At 54.3% G+C, this 19,942-nt stretch overlaps 3 protein-coding genes, 1 long non-coding RNA gene and 1 pseudogene across 5 annotated transcripts in view; 4 read left to right on the top strand and 1 right to left on the bottom strand.

Annotated features, from left to right (window-relative positions):
• Positions 1 to 11,603, bottom strand: part of LOC139010437 (uncharacterized) — a 36,132-nt gene extending 24,529 nt beyond the window's left edge. The window contains exons 1-2 of the long non-coding RNA XR_011471517.1: positions 11,476 to 11,603; positions 4,147 to 4,234 (exon numbers count right to left, since the gene is read on the bottom strand). This is a non-coding gene — a long non-coding RNA (uncharacterized lncRNA). The remainder of the gene's footprint in view (positions 1 to 4,146; positions 4,235 to 11,475) is intronic.
• On the top strand, positions 2,172 to 2,566 carry LOC139011649 (large ribosomal subunit protein P1 pseudogene; annotated as a pseudogene).
• SPATA24 (spermatogenesis associated 24) lies at positions 4,810 to 9,771 on the top strand. Of its 2 annotated transcripts, none has more exons than XM_070417140.1 (6): positions 4,810 to 4,951; positions 6,033 to 6,098; positions 6,326 to 6,456; positions 6,541 to 6,611; positions 9,412 to 9,514; positions 9,626 to 9,771. In XM_070417140.1, exons 1-6 carry the CDS (start codon positions 4,835 to 4,837, stop codon positions 9,753 to 9,755), a joined length of 618 nt encoding a protein of 205 aa, XP_070273241.1. In that variant the 5' UTR covers positions 4,810 to 4,834; the 3' UTR covers positions 9,756 to 9,771. The 2 variants fall into 2 exon arrangements, with proteins under 2 accessions (XP_070273241.1, XP_070273242.1); XM_070417141.1 differs by having other exon boundaries at positions 9,596 to 9,718.
• Positions 11,604 to 11,746: 143 nt separating the features above from the next.
• PROB1 (proline rich basic protein 1) lies at positions 11,747 to 16,321 on the top strand. The gene has a single exon (XM_070414864.1). It carries the CDS (start codon positions 11,748 to 11,750, stop codon positions 14,841 to 14,843), a length of 3,096 nt encoding a protein of 1,031 aa, XP_070270965.1. The 5' UTR covers position 11,747; the 3' UTR covers positions 14,844 to 16,321.
• Positions 16,322 to 16,957: 636 nt separating this feature from the next.
• Positions 16,958 to 19,007, top strand: MZB1 (marginal zone B and B1 cell specific protein). Its single transcript, XM_070414886.1, has 4 exons — positions 16,958 to 17,177; positions 17,971 to 18,089; positions 18,430 to 18,540; positions 18,637 to 19,007. Exons 1-4 carry the CDS (start codon positions 16,974 to 16,976, stop codon positions 18,791 to 18,793), a joined length of 591 nt encoding a protein of 196 aa, XP_070270987.1. The 5' UTR covers positions 16,958 to 16,973; the 3' UTR covers positions 18,794 to 19,007.
• Positions 19,008 to 19,942: the final 935 nt, after the last annotated feature.

A 19,942-nucleotide genomic window follows, 5' to 3' on the forward strand; every position in this document is an offset into this window, starting at 1 on the left:
TCTTGTTTAAAATATTTCAGTAGTTTTCTTTTGCCCCCAGAATAAAAATTACCAAAGTCCTTAGCATGGCCTAATGCTTAATAAGATTCTACCAAGTTTCTGACCTCTATCCCTGCTTGCCCTATACATCTTTTTCTTTTTCTGCCATATGAGCCTTTTAATTATACCACTCTGCCAACCCCTTTGGCTCTAGGAACTTTGTGTATTCTGTTCCCTCTTTCTGGAACCCTTTCCCACTCCCCTGATTCTCCCCTCTTTGCTAAGTGCCACCTGGTTATCTTACTAGGTTTCAGCTCAAAAATCACTTCCTCACAGAAGCTTTCCCTGTACCCCAGATTGGGCTAAATCTTTAAAAATATTCTCATTCCTCTCTTTCTCAGCACCTGTCATAACTCTGGTGCTATTTATTTGAATAATGACTTACTTTGAGATTTGAGTGTTTATTATTGTCCGTCTCCCCACTAGACTAAGTTTCAGTCTAATTTTATCTCAGCTGAACCCTGACCAGAATGACACACCATCTGTTAGGACTTCCTCTGAAAGTGCAGCCCAAGTTAAAACTCCTCCCATCAAAAGGTGGGATGTGTCCCCTCTCCTTGAAGCTGGACTCTGTGGCTTATTTACCAATAGAATGCAGCAGAAAGGACACAATGCCGCTTTGGGAGGGAGGGGGGGGGCAGGACTTAAGAAACTGGCATCTTCCATTTCCTGCCACTTTGGATACTTTCTCTTGAACCCAGTCAACATGCTAGGAGAAAGCCCAAGCAGCCAATGGAGAGGAACAAGACCCCCTGCCTCAGATGAGCTCCCAACTGACAGCACCAATTTGCCAATTATGTGAGGGAGCCGTGAATCATGGTGGTGGAACTTCTAGCCTCCCTCTTTCTCCCAACAGCTGATACTACATGGAGCAGAGATGAGCTTTCACTATTGAACTCTGCCCAAATTGACAATTCCTGAGCAAAATAAATTTTTTAAGGTATAAATGTGGGGGGGGGGGGGGGGCGGTGTTATACAGCAATAGATAACCAGGAAATCAACCAGGATGACAACACTATGCAGAAAGCCACCTTCCTGGGGCAGGATCACAAAGCTGTTTGTAGTGTCATGTCATCCTGAGCCCCACTGAGCCCTGGTTGGCCAGGAGCTCATAGTGTTTGGTGATATAGAGAGTGGGAGACTGTGGCAGTCCCCAGCCAAGTTGACCATCCTGCAGTCTATGCTGGTGTGCAGGGTGCAGACCTGGATCCAGTGTTGTCTCTTGCTCAGAGAACTGGCTGCTGGAGCCTACTGTGCTCCAGGATTTTGGCCTAAGTGTACAAGGCAATCTGTTCCAGCTGGTTGAGGTAAATGGTGAGTGGCAAGAGATATCAAGCAGCACCTCATGAAAAACCCTACAGAAGGGACACAGTTCAAAGGCAAGATTCAGGGATCCCTGCCCCAGAGGAATGTGCAGCTTTGTTCAGGGTGATTCAGGTGAACATTCACATTTGATAAAGTTACAAGAAGGCTCTGTGCTGAGGCACACAACCTATATACAGCATCCTCTAGGTCAGTGGTTCTCAACCTTCTGGCCCTTTAAATACAGTTCCTCATGTTGTGACCCAACCATAAAATTATTTTCATTGCTACTTCATAACTGTAATGTTGCTACTGTTATGAATCGTAATGTAAATATCTGATATGCAGGATGGTCTTAGGCAACCCCTGTGAAAGGGTCGCGACCCACAGGTTGAAAACCGCTTCTCTAGGCCCACACTGTTCAATACAGTAGCTACCAGCCATATAAGGCTATTTAAATGTAAATTTCACTAATTAATTTTTTTTTATTTAAAAAGTAATTCCTCAGACACATTAGCCATATTTCAAGGGTTGAATAGCCCACATGTGGCCTGCGGCTGCAGTACTGGACAGTGCAGATGAACATTTCCATCATAGAAGTCCTATTGAACTGTACTGCTCTGGGCCCTTTTCAGATTGGCCCACAGAAATAGCCTTGCCCTCAAGGATATGAGAACAGACATGAAAAAGAAGGAAAGGATCCTTTCCCCAGCTGCCAGTAAGGTGCTTGGTTCTTGTGAGGAAGGTAAGGCCGCCTTGCGGTGAGGCCCTCACTTCATCAGGGCGACTAGCACCGCTCTGGCAGCGCTTGCCCAGCACTCATCCTCACCATGGCCTCTGTCTCGGAGCTTGCCTGCATCTACTCGGCCCTGATCCTGCAGGACGATGAAGTGACGGTGACGGAGGATAAGATCAATGCCCTCATTAAAGCAGCTGGTGTAAATGTTGAGCCCTTCTGGCCAGGCTTATTTGCAAAGGCTCTGGCCAATGTCAACATTGGGAGTCTCATCTGCAATGTAGGGGCTGGGGGACCTGCCCCTGCAGCTAGTGTTGCACCAGCAGGAGGTCCTGCCCCCTCCACTGCTGCTGCCCCAGCTGAGGAGAAGAAAGTGGAAGCAAAGAAAGAAGAATCTGAGGAGTCTGATGATGACATGGGCTTTGGTCTTTTTGACTAAACTGGCTCTTTTGTAACAGACAATAAAAGCTGGCCTCTGTTAAAAAGAAAAAGAAAAGAAAAAGAAGGAAAGGTAAAACAGGGTATCACACCCTGGCCGGGTAGCTCAGTTGGTTAGAGCATCCTTCCAATACACAAAGGTTGGGGGTTTGATTCCCAGTCAGGGAACATACAAGAGTCAACCAATGGCCCTGGCCGGTTTGGCTCAGTGGATGGAGTGTCGGCCTGCAGACTAAGGGGTCCCAGGTTCGATTCCAGTCAGGGGCATGTACCTTGGTTGTGGGCGCATCCCCAGTGGGGAGTGTGCAGGAGACAGCTGATCGATGTTTCTCTCTCATCGATGTTTCTGGCTCTCTATCCCTTCTCCCTTCCTCTCTGTGAAAAATCAATAAAATATATTTTTTTTAAAAAGAGTCAACCAATGAATGCATAAACAAGTGGAACAACAAATTGATGTTTCTCTCTCTCTCTTCCTCTCTCCAATCAATCAATAATTTTATTTTTATAAAGGGCTATCACTGGGAGACCCATAGGAATGACAAGTTTATCAGGCCACAATAGCTGAAAAAGAGGCCCCTAGGTAGTTTTGGGGAGCAACCAGAGTGGCTTACCTAACTTTCAGCTTCCCTTCTTGGACACTGATAACATTTCTTGCAAACTCCTTTTTTGTTGTGAACCCTCACCGAAGAATAATTTTTCCATTGAGTTTTAGAAAGAGTGGAAAGTAAAAAGGGGCAGGGAGAGAGAGAGGAACATCAATGTGGCAGAGACAGACCAATCGGTTGCCTCCTGCATGGCCCCCACCAGGCTGGGGATCCCGAAACCCTTCAGTGGGAGGGTCGATGCTCCCACCACTAAGCAACAGCAGCCAGGCCTGCAAACTCCTTGATATAGTCATTCATGCTTCCACAACTTTAGTATCTATTATGTTCAACAAACATGAATTCTGGAATCAAACTGCCCACATGAAAACCTTATACTGAGGCTTAGCAGCTTGGGTGACCTTGGGCAAGTTATTCACTCTCAGGGAACCTGCATTTCCTCATCTGTAAAGTGTGGAAATTAGAACCTACTTCCCAAGGTTATTGTGACGATCATGTGAAATAACACTAATATGGCATAACTGTGCCACGAAATAGTGACTACTCGATGAACATTAGCTCTGATATTCCCCAAGCTTAATCTTACTGGATTTCAAAAAAAAGGGGGCGGGGGTTGGTGAAGATGTGTCATTACCTTGTCCTTCCCCACCCCTGTTTTAAACTTTTTAAAAAAATATATTTTCTTGCTATCCTACAGAGAGGAAGGGAGAGGGATAGAGAGTTAGAAGCATCGATGAGAGAGAAACATCCAATCAGCTGCCTCCTGCACACCCGCTACTGGGGATGTGCCCCCAACCAAAGTACATGCCCTTGACTGGAATCGAACCTGGGACCCTTCGGTCCTCAGGCCGAACCGGTTAGGGCCCTACCCGTTTTAGAAGTCTCCTTCAGGCTCACTTCAGTTCTAACCTCCTCGGCCTCTTCAGTGCCCTCAGCAGCCCTGGATGTGGTCGCACTTGGCTCCAAGCATGACTGCTCAGACTTGCACCCTCTATAGTCTGGACGTGGTACCAGACTATGCGGACTTACCTTGGGTGTGTTTCCACCATGACGCTGGCTCACGTACACAGTTCTTTGCTCTTGTATCTTCTTCCCTCCTCCCTACATTCTGTTTGCCCTGGGGAAATGCAGTAACGGCTCCCATTAAAAGTTGACTCGCTGCAGATGGGTCACAGAGGCCCCCTTCCTACAGGTGAGACCACTCCCCTTTTCTATTCTTGAGCCCCACCTTCATTGCTTAGGTTCAGGCCCCCTAAATAGTGACTATGCTGTAGGAGAAAGAGAGATCAGAGGAGGCTGGAGTCTCACACTCTCCGGTAAATTTCGAGATTAGGGTGGGAGAAGAGGCGCGTGAAGCTAAAGATGCAGGTGTTGCCTTACTGGGCTCTTGCTTCGCGGTCTTGCAGTTTAACAGGCCCTGGGAGAAGGCTGAGGGCGGGTGTTGCCTGTTCACTGGCTAATAAAGGAATAGAAGCCTGCTCCTCAAGATTGCATGAGAAACACAAGATAAAATAGATGTGCAAATCCATAAACTTACATTCCTAAGTGTTGCTAAATTCCCCGGCGGCTCCTTTAAGAGGCGGGTCCCCTCCCTGGTAACAAAGGAAGTCCCCGCCCCCAGTAGCCGGGGTGCTCTGTGGCGTCGCACCCTCATTGGTGGGCGACGTGGTGTGCCACCCAGCGGCAGCCATTTCCAACGAGCTGGCGGGGGCAAAGGATGGCGACGCCCGAAGGGTGGGCGCAGGGGGGGTCGGGGTCGGTGTGTCTCGCCTTCGACCAACTGCGGGACGTGATTGAGTCTCAGGAGGAACTGATCCATCAGCTGAGGAACGTGGTACGCAGCCAGGAGAGCAGGGGGAGCGGCGGACCGGATGTCTAAATGGTGGGGTCGGGGCCAGACCGCGTCCGGAGCCGGGGCGTGCCCAGAGCACATTGCCAATGGCGTCATCAGAAGGAGGCGGGACCCCAAAGTGGCTGCTGGGGGTGGAGCCAAAGGGGGCAGGGTCTCATGGATATTTCACAAGGGAATTCTAATCAAAATCAAAATTGTTCTCTACTCTCTTTGCCTGGTTGCATAGGACCTGGTAGACAGATCCCTCTCTATTCACTGAGCCTCAGTTTCCCCATTTCTAGTTCTTTTGTGTTGAGGCAAAGAAATTGTAATATTCTTTCCACTAGGGACATCCCCTCCCCAGCGTCTAATTTAGTGCCAGTCTGCGTGCAGTAAGCACAGATGTGGCCCTTGCACATGATAACGTAAGGGCTTCCGACTCCTTTATGTCTCTCTGCTTTTGCTTTCTCAATCAAACCACAGTTTATGGGCTCAAAGCATTGGAGCCGCAGGTGATCTGGACAGGCATGGTAAAATCTTGGCTAGGTGGAGTTCATGGCTTTTCTCTTTTCATTTTCTACCTTGATGGGAAGGCCAGGAGATAGGAGATACCTCCCTCTCAGAAATAAGATGACTTCTCATCTTTTTCTCATTCCAATGGCAGTGTGCAGCCCTAGGCATTGAATTCCCTTCAGTTCCCGGAATCCTCCATTCCTGGCCTTTTTCTCAGCACTTTTTCATCCCTACATAGTGGTCAGAGCTCAGGTCTGTTCTGATGTCCTCTTCTCTAGAAGCAGTTCTACCCTTTCCCAGGCCGGGTCAGGGACCTCCTCTGGACGCCACTTGGTGCTTCTCCATCACAGCACACACTGTGTTACACGTGCTGGCCATGGGCTATCTCTCCTATGAGACTGGTTGCTCCTTGAGGACAGGGCCTAGAGATGAGCCTCAGCGACTTGTGGGACTGAATTCTCCTTCCCCAGGGCCCTCGTCTCATCCTAGATGCCCTGGGCATCATCCCATTATCCACCCTTGCTCCTGGTCCCTGAGCCCCAGTCCCTCCCTGAGCCAGGCTCTATTGCAGATGGTTCTCCAGGACGAAAATTTTGTCAGTAAAGAAGAGTTCCAGGCAGTGGAGAAGCAGTTGGTGGTAAGTAATGGCCTCTGCAGGTTCCTAATCTTGCCCTATTTCCCAGAATCCCTGTGGTTGAGCAGTCACTGAGTATTGGACTCTGAGAGCCTTCAGCCCCAATAATGAGGACAGACTCTTCCTGTACTCTGGCTTCTGTGTGGCCCTCTGAGTAAAGGGGCTGGTTAAGGGAGCTTAGGAGACCCAAGGTCGCTTGGGTAATAAGGTCACTGGTGTTGCCCCGGCAGGAAGAGAAAGCTGCTCATGCCAAGACCAAGGTCCTCCTGGCCAAGGAAGAGGAGAAGCTGCAGTTTGCCCTTGGAGAGATAGAGGTGCTGTCGAAACAGCTGGAGAAAGAGAAGCTGGCCTTTGAAAAGGCGTGAGTGGGCCTCGGTAGGGGTGTAAGGTTAGGGGTCCCCTTAGCCTGTCAGCCTTCCCACCCTTTCTTATCTCCGCCACCCAGGCTCTCCACTGTCAAGAGCAGAGCCCTGCAGGAGTCCAGCAAGAAGGACCAGCTCATCACCAAGTGCAATGGTAGGCGGGAGGCCCGTGTTCCTTCCCAAGTTAACATACACGGGCTCTTCCCTAACTGCCCAATGCCAGTATCCAGGGCAGGGTTTCACCCCAACTTCTGTCCCCGACTGAGGATACAGGCAAACCCAAGCGGGCCACACCTTCGCAAATGCCTCCAGGGACCAGGCAGGCCACGGAAATGAGGGAAGCAGTTGGTGTACAATATCCTTCATGGCCATAAAGGAACGGGCTCGCTCCCATTTTTTTGAAGCATACAACTTTCTTAGTCCACCTTTTGTTTTCCACTTTTGATGGATATTAGAAATAATGTACTCTACTCATAACTCTGATACAGGTGCAATGGTATCATGGAACAACAGGGCACGCACAGTCCTATTTGAGAGCTGACCCTTAGTCTCAGGTTTGGGATGAGTGGGGACTGTGGTAATGTGGAGAGCCATGCTCTCTCCCAAGGGCTTAGCTCCTCTGCTGTGGGAATGGGGTCCAGTACTGTCAGAGCTTTAAAAAAAGAAACCAGGTTTTAATGGAAGTTTTTAGCGTTGTCAACTGATTTAGAAGCTTTAAAAATATGGTATGGGCCAAGTAAAGTATGCCTGTAGGCCATTAGTTTTCAGCTCTGCTTCATGCAGATGCATGCAGCTTCTTGGCTCAGTTGGGGCTGTGAGTTGCAGGGCACTTTCAGTCAACTACCCAATGTCCCTAGACCTCAGGAACCACTTTCATTTTCCCAGGATGCTAAACTCCCCTTACTTAGCTTAAGAAGTGGATGTGAATTCCATACATCTGCTTCATTCACTGCAGTAGATTTTGAGTAGGCTAGAGCCCAGACCTCAAGCCTAAAAGAGGTTCGGGGTCTCTCCTGATGGGCCCCACCTGGAGCCCTGGGCACCCTCTATCCTCCAATCCAGCCTTCTCTCTCCCCTGGTGCGTATTCTCACTGGGAAGTTGCCAGCAGACTACCATCTTGATCTGGCTGGGGAGGCTGACAGGCCTCATGGTTGTTTGATCAAGAGCTCCCCTTAGGGCCTCTTGGGGCCCAACAGGCAGTCACTGCCTTCACACCCAAGACACTGGTCCCTAGTCCTTTCCCTCTCTCTGACCCCTCCCCACCCCCACTTCCCTAAAAAGGAACCTAGGGTTCTTTCCCGGTGATGTTAGGAAAAAACATCCTTCCTTTAGGGCATTTCCTAGAGCGCAGCCAAGGCTACAGGGCTCTGCGCCTGGAAGGTGTGTGTGAGTCAGGCTGATGGAGCCTGGCTGCCTCCCCTAGAATGTCCTGCATCTCTCCAGTGGGCACAAGCCTTCACCTGAGCAAAACAGGTGACCTGGCCTTCTCCTCGCCTGTACCTCCCCGCTGCCACCTCCCTTGTGTGGTTTCAATTTGATTGTACTTACATAGTTCTGAATCTTTTCAAAGGGCTTTTCTAACTATTCTCTCATTGGGTGCTACTTATTTTAAAAGATTCACACAAATTTCTGATACTTTTTCTCAAGAGAACTTCACAAGCAATGAGTCTGGATTAGCTGGCTGCCCTGGGGAAGGAGTTATGATAGTCCTGTTCCTATGATTCCGTGAGCTCATGTTTTCCTTCTTTGTTTACCTGTGTCTCCTCTTTTTCTGCCAGACCGTCTCTTCTGAAACCGTAAATGCTTTAGCATGTCTGCATTTTCAGAGTTTGTGCTCTAGTTCATCTTTGTCCAACCTTTAAAGGCAGTGGGATTTTCTTCCTGTGAGGATCAGATTTCCCAGGGCTTCCTGAGGGACAGTTATGTATATGAAGCACCCCCTGAATCCTACAGCCTCATTGGATTCTGACCCAAGTCACAAAAATCATCCTGGCATCTAATGAGCACTTAAGTAGTGGGTAAGCTTTTCCACCACTAATCTCCCTGGGTCCTTCCCACCCCATATAGGCTGTCTCTGTCCCCATATTATATAGATGAGGACATGGTTCTGAAAAGGAGACATCTTGCCCAAAGGGGTAATACTGTCTCACCAATATTAACATCATTGAAACGTCACCTTATTCTGTCCTCTGGTCAGTTCCTGAGTCTTAACACTCCTTTCAGGAGCTGCTGCCTTGAGGGCAGGGACCCTGCACGGGAGTAGGCATCTGGCTGGCCCTCAGTGGGTCTGGTGGGATTGAGATGACTGAACTAGGTGATGTTTCCATGTCCTAAATCCTCAGGGGACATCCTGTTCATTCATTCCACAAATTTATTGTGCACCTACTATGTGCCAGGTATTGTTTTAGGCCTTAGGGTTAAAACAGTGAATAAAACAAAAATCCTTGTCCTTACATCCTAGAAGGGGAGAAAGTAAATGAGTAAAATAAACGGTATGTTAGGTATAAATGCTAAAGAGAAAAATAAAGCTTTTCCCTGCTTTATTTTAATAGGAAGTATTAGGAAGGGTTGTAATTTTAGACTAGGAGAGGTCTCACCAAAGAGGTGCTATCTGCAAAGATCTGCAGGAGTTGAGGCCAGGAGCTGTTCATCCTCCTGCCTGTGGGCAGGGCTACCACCTCTCTCCAAGGGCCTTTGCCTGCCTTCATATGAGTCACCTGGTCCAGAATAGAGTTGTGAAGTCACTGACACATTCATCAGACATTGTGTCCCCACCACCCCATCAAGACTCCATAATAAACTCATTCTTACTAAGGTATTGGCAGCTACTCATGGAGAGCCTGTGGGTGGAGGGAACCAAGTTCTGAAAAGACCTGTGAGGGAATGAATGCCTTATCTCAGGAAGGAGCCCATGGGATGGAACCACCTGCTCCCTGCCTCTCTCCCCCCACAGAAATTGAGTCTCACATTATAAAGCAAGAAGATATACTTAATGGCAAAGAGAATGAGATTAAGGAATTGCAGCAAGTTATCAGCCAACAGAAACAGATCTTCAGGTGAGGGGTCATGGACAGGTTGGGGGTTGTTGATGGAAGTGGAGATCCAGACCTCTGGTCCCTATCTTGGGCTGTCCCCAGCCCACGCCCAGCCTAGCCGGCTCCTTGCAGGAATCACATGTCTGACTTCCGGATCCAGAAGCAGCAGGAGAACTACATGGCCCAGGTGCTATCCCAGAAGCATAAGAAAGTCTCGGGGGCGTGTCAGGCCCGGAGCCACCAGCGTCCCAGGGAAAAATAAAATAATCATTACTTTTCTGTTATCTGGTGGTAATCTGACCTCTGATTTCTCTGTTGTGGGCATTCCCATCCTGACCTTTTCTATCCCTCTCAGGCCTCACCAGTGGCCTGACTCCAGGGAAGGGGCAGGATAAGAGGAAGAAGGCACTTTCCTTCCCTCCTCCCTGCCTGTCATGGACCTTGGTGACCTAAGTGAGAATAAGTTACCAGAGACTGGGTGGGGAACAGGCCTTGGAACACCACCTACCAGGGGGTCCATGGAGTTATGGGGTTGCAGCCTAGGGAAAGACTACTTTGTTATCTAGTGAACACTGTCCTTTCTTACTCTGTGTTTAACTCCTGCCTATATAAACAGCCATGTGTGTGTGAGAAAGAGAGGCAGAGAAAGCCCTGACAGGAGACTTCAAAGACAGTGGGTTCCAGGACCACGATAAACTTAGGAAATCAGTTTCCATGACAAAACAAAAATGTTATGCTGCAAATTACATGTGCACCTTCTTATACACTTCCCCCAAACAGAAGCTCATCGGTCTTCACAAATGGAAGGGAAAAGGATAATGCCATTTTTTAAAAATAAAGCTTGAACTCTTTTATTGTTTTAGCCCTCACCCAAGGATATGTTTTTTTTCATTGATTTTTTTGTAGAGAGAGAGGAAGGGAGACAGAAAGGGAGGTAGAGAGAGAGGAAGGGAGATAGAGAGGAAAGGAGGTAGAGAGAGAGAAACATCAATGTGAGAGAGAAACTGATCAATTGCCTCCCATATCCGGACCAAAGGGATCGAACCCCAACCTAGGTATGTGCCCTGACTGGGAATCAAACCTGTAACCTTTTGGTGTATGGAACAATGCTCCAACTAACTGAGCCACCCAGCCAGGGCTGCCATGTCTATTTTTAAGGTGGGGAAACAGTCTGTGAAGGGGCTGTGACTTGCTGAAGCTGCATATTAGGGCCGGATGTGATGGACAGGCTTCATACTCTCAGAAGCCATCACTAATGGCCAGGTGATCATGGACACACACCCAGGCAGGGGACCCACCCAGGAGAGGCTGAGTCAGATTCATCAAGTCAGGAGGGGCCAGTGCTCTTGCTCCAAGACCAACTGGGGACCTGAACCATAGCAGTACCTTGCAGTCAGAATAGAGCAAATGGTGCCCATTGTCACTGTCCCACAATGACAGGTGGTGGCTGCTTCCCCACCAGTGCCTGTCCTCAGGGCAATACGGAGGTGGTGGGGGCTGAAATGAGTACTTGGAGGAGCATAGGGCTAGTCCTGCCTCAGGGACTTTAGAGAAGGGACCACAGCTACCCAAAAGGTTCCTGAGAGCCCACATCCGCATCCAGAGCTTGGTTGCTAAGGCAGCCTGTACAAGAGCTGTCCACTCCAGGCAATGGATCCAGCCAGGGACAGCACCTTCCTGAGGCTCCAGCACAACTTTGGGAGTGGGGGAGCCCTCCAAGCGATGCTCCTCTATTAAAGGCTGTGGAGTGCCAGGTCAGGGAAAGTGGGTGCACTCTTCGGAGCTCCAGCTGGGATGGGATGTCAAGACCTGGGAGGAGGGTGCCATTCCGTGATGGGAAGGCTCTGAGTGGAAAATGAAATTGCTGGCAACACCTGAGTCGCCTGACCCGAAGGTCTGGTCCCCTGGTGCTCACAGCGGTCCGCATGCCATCGATAGTGCTTCACCTACGGCAGGTCCCCACTCAGCCTCATTGTCCTCACCTGTGACGCACGGAGTTGGGCCTCGCTCCCGGCTCCACTTTGGACACCTGTCAGCCAAAACCTGGAGCGCCCCCCGAGGCGCGGGGCCTGGGAGAGTAAGGCCCAGGGCCCAGGTCTCTCCTGCTGGCGACACCGCTGGCCCGGGAGTGGACGCGGCCGCTTTAAGGCGCGGTGACCCCCGGCCTCCGCGGGCGGGGCGGGGACAGTGTGGGCGTCCGCGGCACCGGCGCAGGCGAATGCGAGGGAGGTAGAGCTCGGCGTCCGGCCCCACCATGCTGATCGCGCTCGCCCCGCCAGCCCTGCCCGGGCTCGCAGGTCAACTACCCTCGGCCCCCGCGCGGCGCCAGGACTCCTCCGGTTCGTCAGGCTCCTACTACACGGCTCCCGGTTCCCCAGAGCCCCCGGACGTTGGGCCGGACGCGGAGGGCCGGGCAAATTGGCCCCGGGTGGCCCCTGCGCTGGGGGCGGGGGCGCAGCTTCGCCTGTCCATCAGCGCCCAGAATAGCCGCCAGCAGCTCCAGCCCGGCTCGGGTTTCCCGCGAGGCCCGGGCGCAGGCCCGCGGCCGCCCCAGCCCCAGCCCCAGCCCCAGCTGCGCATGCTGCCGTCGGGGGAGATGGAAGTCATCTTCGGCGCCGGGGCCCTGTTCAGCCCCTCTGACTCGGCGGACAGAGAGGTGCAGCAGCTCACGGCGCGGGCTTTCCACAGCCTCTCTCCGCCCGCGTCCCCCACCCCCGCCGCACCGCAGCCCCAGCCCCCCGACGGTGGCTCCCGCTGGGCCACCTACCTGGAGCTGCGGCCCCGCGGGCCGAGTCCTGCCACCCCAGCGCAGTTCGAATGCGTGGAGGTGGCGCTGGAGGAGCGTGCCCTGCCCGCCAGGTCCCGGACGGTGCCCAAGCGTCAGATCGAGCTGCGCCCCCGGCCCCGGAGTCCTCCGCGGGAGGGGGAGGCAGGCGCACCGCGCCCGCGCCCGCTCCTGCGCACCGGCTCCCTGGACGAGTCGCTGGGCCGCCTGCAGGCCGCCGCGGGTCTCGTGCAGACGGCTCTGGCCAGGAAACTGAGCCCCGCGGCCCCTGCCCCCAGCGGCGCCACCTTCAGGCCCGCGGAGCGGCCACAGCCTGAGACCCGGACACCGGTTCGCAGTACCCGAGGGGTCCAGGAGGACGGCAGGTCTCGCCCGCCCCGCGTGCACTATAGTTCAGCCCCTGCCCGGGCCCCACGGCCCTGGCCCAGCCTCCGCGAACGCGCGATTCGTCGCGACAAGCCCGCGCCCGGGACTGAGCCACTGGGTCCGGTCAGTTCAAGCATCTTCCTGCAGTCAGGGGAGAAGACCCAAGAAGCGCACAACCAGGAACTCAAAGCTAGGTTCCCAGGAGACGCTCCGGATCGAACCGTTCTGAGGCCTTTCGAGTCCAGGGAGCCTTGCGAAGTCCCGAGTAAGGCTGTGAGGCCAAGGAGCCCATCCCCGCCGAGGCCGGCTCCCAATGGATCCCTGCAGACTTCTCTCGGCCCACCCCCCCGGAACCTGTCCCCGCGGAGTCCGGCTGCTCCGAGGGTGAGTAGTCCCTCCTCCCCGAAGGAATCCTCCGCGTGGGAAAATCAGGATCCCACCGTCGAGGAAACCGTCAGCAGGAGGAGCCCTTCCCCAGCGACCCTTTCTCAGTGGAACCCGGGTGCTGCCAAGGCAAGAAGCCCATCCCCTGAAGCTCCTTCGCCGTGGGAGGTTCAGCACCCCACAATCGGAGCTACCATCGAGGGGAATAGGAGCCCGTCCCCGCCGGCCGTGTCTTCATGGGAGGCTCCAGATCGTCCTACTGGGCCGTGGAGTCCATCGCCCCAAGAGAGGTGGGGTCCCCAAATGCAGGGTTCCTGGATAGTCTATCCGCAGGAAGCTCTGAATGGCGCAGTCCAGGGGGAGCCGGCGCCGCCTACACCACCCGCACCCCGGACTCCAGAGCTAACAGAGGCGCAGAGTCCCTCCGCACCGGACGTGCCGGATCTTGCCTTCCGAGAGAGTCAACTGTGGCCAGAGGTGGCTGCACCCGCACTGCCCCTCAGTCGCCTCATGGGCACCATGGATTCGGATGCGCCCCCGGAAGCCTTGGGCTCTGGAGAAGCTGCCTTGGGCCCTGGACCAGCGGCCTCCGGACGCCCGCGCGTGGCTATTCCGCGGCCCCGTGACATGCGCAAGATGGTGAAGACCACGTACGCGCCGAGCTTCCCAGCGGGAACCCCCGGCTCAGGGCTGCCTGCGCCTCCTGCGGATCATGCGGATCCCCGCCCCGAGAAGGGTGGTGCATCCAAGACGCAAGAGCTCCAGGCGCTGGGGACCCCCGCCCCGGCTCACTACACTTCCGTTTATCTCAAGGACTTTCTGCCTGTCGTGTCGCACCCCTACGAGCCTCCAGAGCCACCCGCCAACACAAACCCCCGGGACGCTTCGCAGCCCAACGGGGTCCTGCGGCGGAGGGCAGAGAACAGCACGGCAAAACCCTTTGCGCGCACTGAGATCCGCTTGCCTGGTGCCTTGGCCTTGGGCCACGGACTGATGGAAACCCGGGGAGTCCTGGTGCGCGGTTCTGGAGGAGAGAACCGAGTTATGGAGGCCCAGCGCCTTGTCTCCGACAGCGAGGGTCCGATCAGCCCGTTAGGTGGAGCTCTCTCCTTACCCCAGCGGTCGTCCGTAGGGCCGGCAGGGGCCCACCCAGCCGGCCCATCTCGCCCCAGCTCCCCTCAGGCGCATCCTAGCTCGAGCCCCGGGAGAGCACCCAAATTGGAGACTCCCCCTTCTGTCCCCGAGCCTGCCACTGCGGTCCAGTCGCCCCACCCGCGGGAGCCCCAGGCATTGGCGGGCAGAATGGCCCCGCCCCAGCCCCGCGCAGCATCGGCGCCTCCGATGGACCGGTCCCTGGAAGGCCCCTCCCAAGGGGCACGCAGGCCACCCGGGGCCGCGAACACGGGGAAGGTCCTGGTGGACCCCGAGAGCGGCCGCTACTACTTTGTGGAGGCGCCGCGGCAGCCTCGGCTACGGCTGCTCTTTGACCCCGAGAGCGGGCAGTACGTGGAGGTGTTTTTGCCGCCCTCGCCCCCGGGGCCACCCCGACGCATCTACACCCCGCTGGCCCTGAGTCCCGGCCTTTACCCGCCCGCTTATGGGCCTATCCCCGGCCTTTCACTGCCGCCGTCCCCAGGCCCGCCCGCCTACAGCGGCGCCCAGCTACCCTGGGCTTCCGAGGCGGGGCCCCTGGAGAGGATGTACTACCTGCCAGTGAGTGGGACCCCCAGCCCCGCACCTCCTCTGCTCCTCTGTGCTCCTCCCACCAGCGTGGGTCCCGCCCAGCCTGGCAAGAGCTCCTTGTTCCCTGTGTGAGGCCCCAGGGCCTGATCCCCATGGTGTTGGGGCCTGCCGATGGCTTTCAAGGTTCAGGCATCCAGTCCCCTATCCTTCTTTTCTTCTGTCACCTTTTTTACCATCTCATCGAGTCCTGAGACCGGAAGTTATCTTCAGAGAATGTATCTGGGACCCCGGGGGCTGATGGAACTGGATCTCAGGAAGTGACTGCCTGCCTTCTACAATATTGTATACCCCTTTCCCAAGCATTCCCATGAGTGTGGTGTGTTTGTGTGTGTATGTGTGTGTAAAAGTGAGGCGTCTCAGGATTTGTCCCCAGGAACTGACCTGAAGGGTTGTTGGGGTTCCCTAGGAGCAGCAGGGGACCGGGCTGCCCCCAGAAGTAGTTGCTGTCTGCCCCTCCCTGAAAGGTGGGCCCAGGTGAGGTGGAGCAGGCTAGTGAGCACCAGCGGGCTGGAGGGAGAAGGACTCTGGCTGTCAAGTCTGCTATTCTTTGGAAGAGATCTAAGCCTTGGCCTGGGAGGCTGTAGCTAGTGCAGCCAGGCCAGGCTGTATCTGAGAAAGGGAGCTGTGGGGACAAGCAGGTAAGGTGGAGCAGGGAAGTAATATAGGAGGGGCTGTGGAGAGTCAGCCTGGGATATGGGGGTTAGTGGAGGCAGGTGGGGAAGTGACTGTAGTCCCTGGCTAGGAGCTCCACCCTTTATTCTCCTCTCAACGCTCGCCTCTGACTTGGCTTCTCTAAGCCCTCAGAGCTAAGCTGGCTCTTCCTGGGGCCAGGAATGGGGGCTTCAGTCATTCCCATCCTGGGTAGGGAGCAGATGGAGCGAGTCATCAGGAAGGACTTACAAGCAAGGAGAATGGTTGAGCTATTGTCCCAGAGGAGCCTCTTGACCCCTCTGGGTGGGTAGAGGGTTGGTCAGGGCTGGCAGTAGAAAGGGTGCCCCTGTATGGGGCAGGCCAGAGAAACTCGGACCCCTCAGCTGGTTTTACTCCCCCAGTAACAGATGTGGCAGCCATGCCCAGAGAGCTGCTGGCTATGCAGGCCGGTCACAGCACCGTAAGGGACAGGGCCAGAGCATGTGTCCCAATTGCCCTAAGATTCAGAGCCTCTGGGGAGGGCAGAGGAAGATGCATGGAGTGAGTGGGAGGTGCTTTGTATGGGTTCTGTGTAAAGTTCTAAGCTTGAAGTGCCTGGGCCTTGCTGGACAAGTATGTGATGTGATGAGTTTGGGGAAGAAGAGTGGCCATTAGAAGCAGTGTTAGGGATGGAAATGGATGCCTTAAGTTCCATGCCCCTGGGGGGCCTGGGTCCTTTGGAGTCCCTACCCCCCTGCCTTGAACTAGAAGTTGACTGGGAGAACTATGAGCCAGAAAAACCTGGACATCTTTTTATAGTTGGAGATGCTGTTTCCAATAACATGGAGGGCCCTGGGCTCGTCACCTCATCCTGGTGAGCAATAAATCACTGACCCAATGAGCTGTGATGGCTAGAACAACTGGTGTAAGGTGTCTGATTTCCTGCTGTGGCCCTTTAACACCCCCACAATGCCCTTTCATGCCCAGGTACAGCCTGGGTCTAGTGAACCATAGGGCTCAGGGAAGAAGACCATGAGTGTCTTTCATACACAGTGGTGTCCCTACCTCAGTGAATTTGCCTCCCAGGAAGGGACCCTTAGGCTGGCATCATTCCTCCTGGTGGCTGAGTGGCCAATGGGCTTTGGGGTCAATCAGGCCTGGGTTCCAATTTCAGCATGGCCCCTCTAGGTATGTGGCCTTGGATTTGTCACTTCTCTCTGAGCCTTTGTGTCCTTGGGGGTAGACTAAAGATGACAGTAACCAACTACTTCCTCCCCCAAGGTATTCAGCACAGTACCTGCCCTGTGGCCAGATTCCAGGCTTGGGAGGTATTAGCCCCTATGTGTCCTTGCCCAGGCCCAGCCACTCTCCTTGCCTCATTGTTCTCTACCTGTGAAATGGAGCTAAGTTGGCGGGAGCTGGGGTCCCACCAGAGGAGATGCACATGTGGTGTCTCCTGGGGGAAGGGAGAAAATGGGAGGGGTGAGGTGTCAGTTCCCCATTGGTCTGGTCAGGCGTTCTGGGGAGGTCCCCACTGCACACATAAGTACATTTACATCCCAACCACAGCTCATGCTCACTGAGCCGGCTCCAGAAACCATGAGGCTGTCACTGCCACTGCTCCTGCTGCTACTGGGGGCTTGGGCTATCCCAGGGGGCCTTGGGAATAGGGCTTCGCTCACAGCCACTGCCCCACAGCTGGACGATGAGGAGAAGTATTCAGCTCATATGCCTGCTCACCTTCGCTGCGATGCCTGCAGGGCGGTGGCCTACCAGGTGAGTCCCTTCCCCCAGCAGTTCCCCTGGCCAGTCCTCCTCAAGTCAGAACCCCCCATCTACCTCAGATTCCACCGCTGGCCTTTGATCCATCTCCAAACCCCTACCCCCAGGCATCCAGCTAGACTCAGCCTTCTATGATATTGCCATCTTCACCTCCAGGCCTCAGTTTACTCATCTGTCTGCCCAACAGAGACCGGATGATCTGGGACACCCCACAGTATCTTGAGACTCCAGGGAGTCACCAGTTTGTCGTCTCAGACTCCTCCCTTTCCAGGCCCATCCTCAGGCCTGGACTCCTTCCTAAAATATGACGGCAGAGCACTGGTGTATGTGTGCATGTGCTGAGTGTATGAATATATGAGTATGTGTGTGTCTGAGTTCACACACAGACTTGTCAAGTGCGCCTGAGTACCTATGAGTACTCATGTCGTTGAGGAGTGGACTATGGTTTTGTTTTGTTTTTTTTTCTTTCCGTGTGTTTGTGGTTTAAAATAGCATTTGTTGATGGGCAGGTGTGCCCTTGGGGAGAGACCCCTGTGCCTAAGCCTAACGTTCCACCTCAGCATTTCCCACCCACCCACTCGGTCCCAGGAAAGTGATCCTGCCTCAGCTGACCAGGTCCCAGCATTTGGGACCTGGGGGAAGAGCCTGAGGCCTGCCTCACAGGTGCTTCCTGCTCAAAAACCTCCCTTGGCCACCTCATTCTCCCCGAAAGGCCCAGGTTTCTATCCTCCCCTCCCCCACACTGAGCAGTCCCTAAGCCCTGACTCTCAACCCCTCCTTGTTCCAGATGTGGCAACATCTGGCAAAGGCAGAGGCCAAGCTTCACACCCCTGGGGGGCGCCAGGAGCTGAGTGAGTCGGTATATACAGACGTCCTGGAACAGAGCTGCTCCCAGACCTGGCAGGAGTGAGTTGAAAATCCGGTCCCTACCTTCCTCCTCCCGGGGCAGGGCTTGATGGGTGGAGGTCCCCACTCTCCCACTCATACCACACACATTCTCCACCAGGGCTCTGGTTCAAGGTAGGGGGCTGGTTGGGACCAAGTGTGAGCTCTAGAGCTAGGAGCAAGTAGAAGGGTAGGTGGCCAAGGGACAAGTTCATGGTCCAGGAGCTTCCCCTCTCTGGTCCTCTGTTTTCCATCGGGGAGGATCAGAATCTGGGCACTGAACTCAGCAAAGGCCCAGTGTGCCCAGTTTCATGTGGAGACTGGCCAGGCTCTCACTAATGCTTGTCCTCACTGCCTCCAGCTACGGGGTCAGAGAAGTGAACCAGGTGAAACATCTCATGGGCCCAGGACTTAGCCATGGGCCAGAGCCAAGCGTCAGCGTGATGATCACGGGGGGCCCCTGGCCTACCAGGTAGGACGGGAGGGTGGGGGTGAGATGGAATCCTTGGAACCTTAGTCTGCCCCCCGTGGGCCGGCAGAGTTTGAAGCTCCAGTTGGACTCCCCTAGGCTCTCCACAACATGTTTGCACTACCTGGGGGAGTTTGGAGAAGACCAGATCTATGAAGCCCATCAACAAGGCCAAGGGGCTCTGAAGGCATTGCTGTGTGGAGGCCCCCGTGGAGTCTGCTCAGAGGAGGCACCAGTCACAAGGGCAGAGCTCTAGTCCAGCTCCTGCTTCCCCTTTGTGGTCAGCCCCTGAAGATAGAGGGAGCTTCTTCTGGATCTGTCCCCCTCCTTTCTGCAAGGCTGCTGAAGACAAGGAGAACTTGCTCACCTAGGCTGCCACTCTCTCTCCTCCTCCAGCTTTGGGGCCCTGGGGCCTGGGCGAGGGGCCAAGGCCTTCCCCTCTGGACTCAAATAAAACTCAGTGACCTCAATTCCTTCTCTCTGCAAAATGTGCTTGTGGGGCTGGGAGGACAGATATTGGTGTTTCTGCTGATGTTGCTCCTAGAGAGGGCCAAATACACATCCCTGCAAATTTCCCAGAAGTAAGTGAGATCTGTCCTGGTTAGAAATGTCAGTGAGCAGTCAAAGACATACAGATCCAGTTATGTGAATGGGAAACCCCAGATCCATCATGAGAAAGAAGAAAAACCATGGGAAACTCCATAAGCAGGCCACTTTGTGGACACGCCTCCTGCAGTCACTGGGTGCTATCAGCTGTTGGTGCCCCTCCCAGAACAGCAGTCTCACTGGGTCTACACCCAGCAGCTGCTCACTTTCTAGTCTCTGTCTCTGACCCCAGCTGGCATGGTTGGGCCCTAGGTGCCTGCCTTGGACAGGGTGGGGCAGGGTTCCTGGAATGGGCTGGTTTTAGCATCTTGGCTCTAAGTCCTGCTCTACCTGGAAGTTCTTCTGTCCTGGGCTTTTCCCTTTAGCAAAAGGAGAAAGGGCCCCACCTGGGGCCTACCTGGGTCAGTTTCCTTTGTGAGTGTCTCTCTGAGCCTTCAAACCCCTGGGAGGTGAACAGAACAGACTCTAATCCCCAGATGACAGATGTAGACACCAAGGCTTAGACAACAAAAGAGGCTCAGGACAAGCCCCAGGCTGAAAAGTGGCAGGACTTCGAGGTGATTCAGATTTGGGGGGTGGGGAAAGGTCATTGCTGGAGGAATAGGGGTACCCCAAGCATGCCCTGACCAGCTTTCCTGAGCTACACTGCAGCCCAGCCCCCTATATTCCTTCACCTGTTCCTGATCTGCCTGAGCCACCCCCCTGTGTGGTGCTCCTGCCAAAAGAAACCTGTAAGGCACCAGGAAAGGACCCAGGGCACAAGGAACTGCCGAGCTGTATCGGGTGTGGAGTTGGGAGC

This window comes from Myotis yumanensis, unplaced genomic scaffold (assembly GCF_028538775.1).
Source record: "Myotis yumanensis isolate MYYU_CA2020_CCGP unplaced genomic scaffold, mMyoYum1.0.hap1 SCAF_5, whole genome shotgun sequence".
Lineage (NCBI taxonomy): Eukaryota > Metazoa > Chordata > Mammalia > Chiroptera > Vespertilionidae > Myotis > Myotis yumanensis.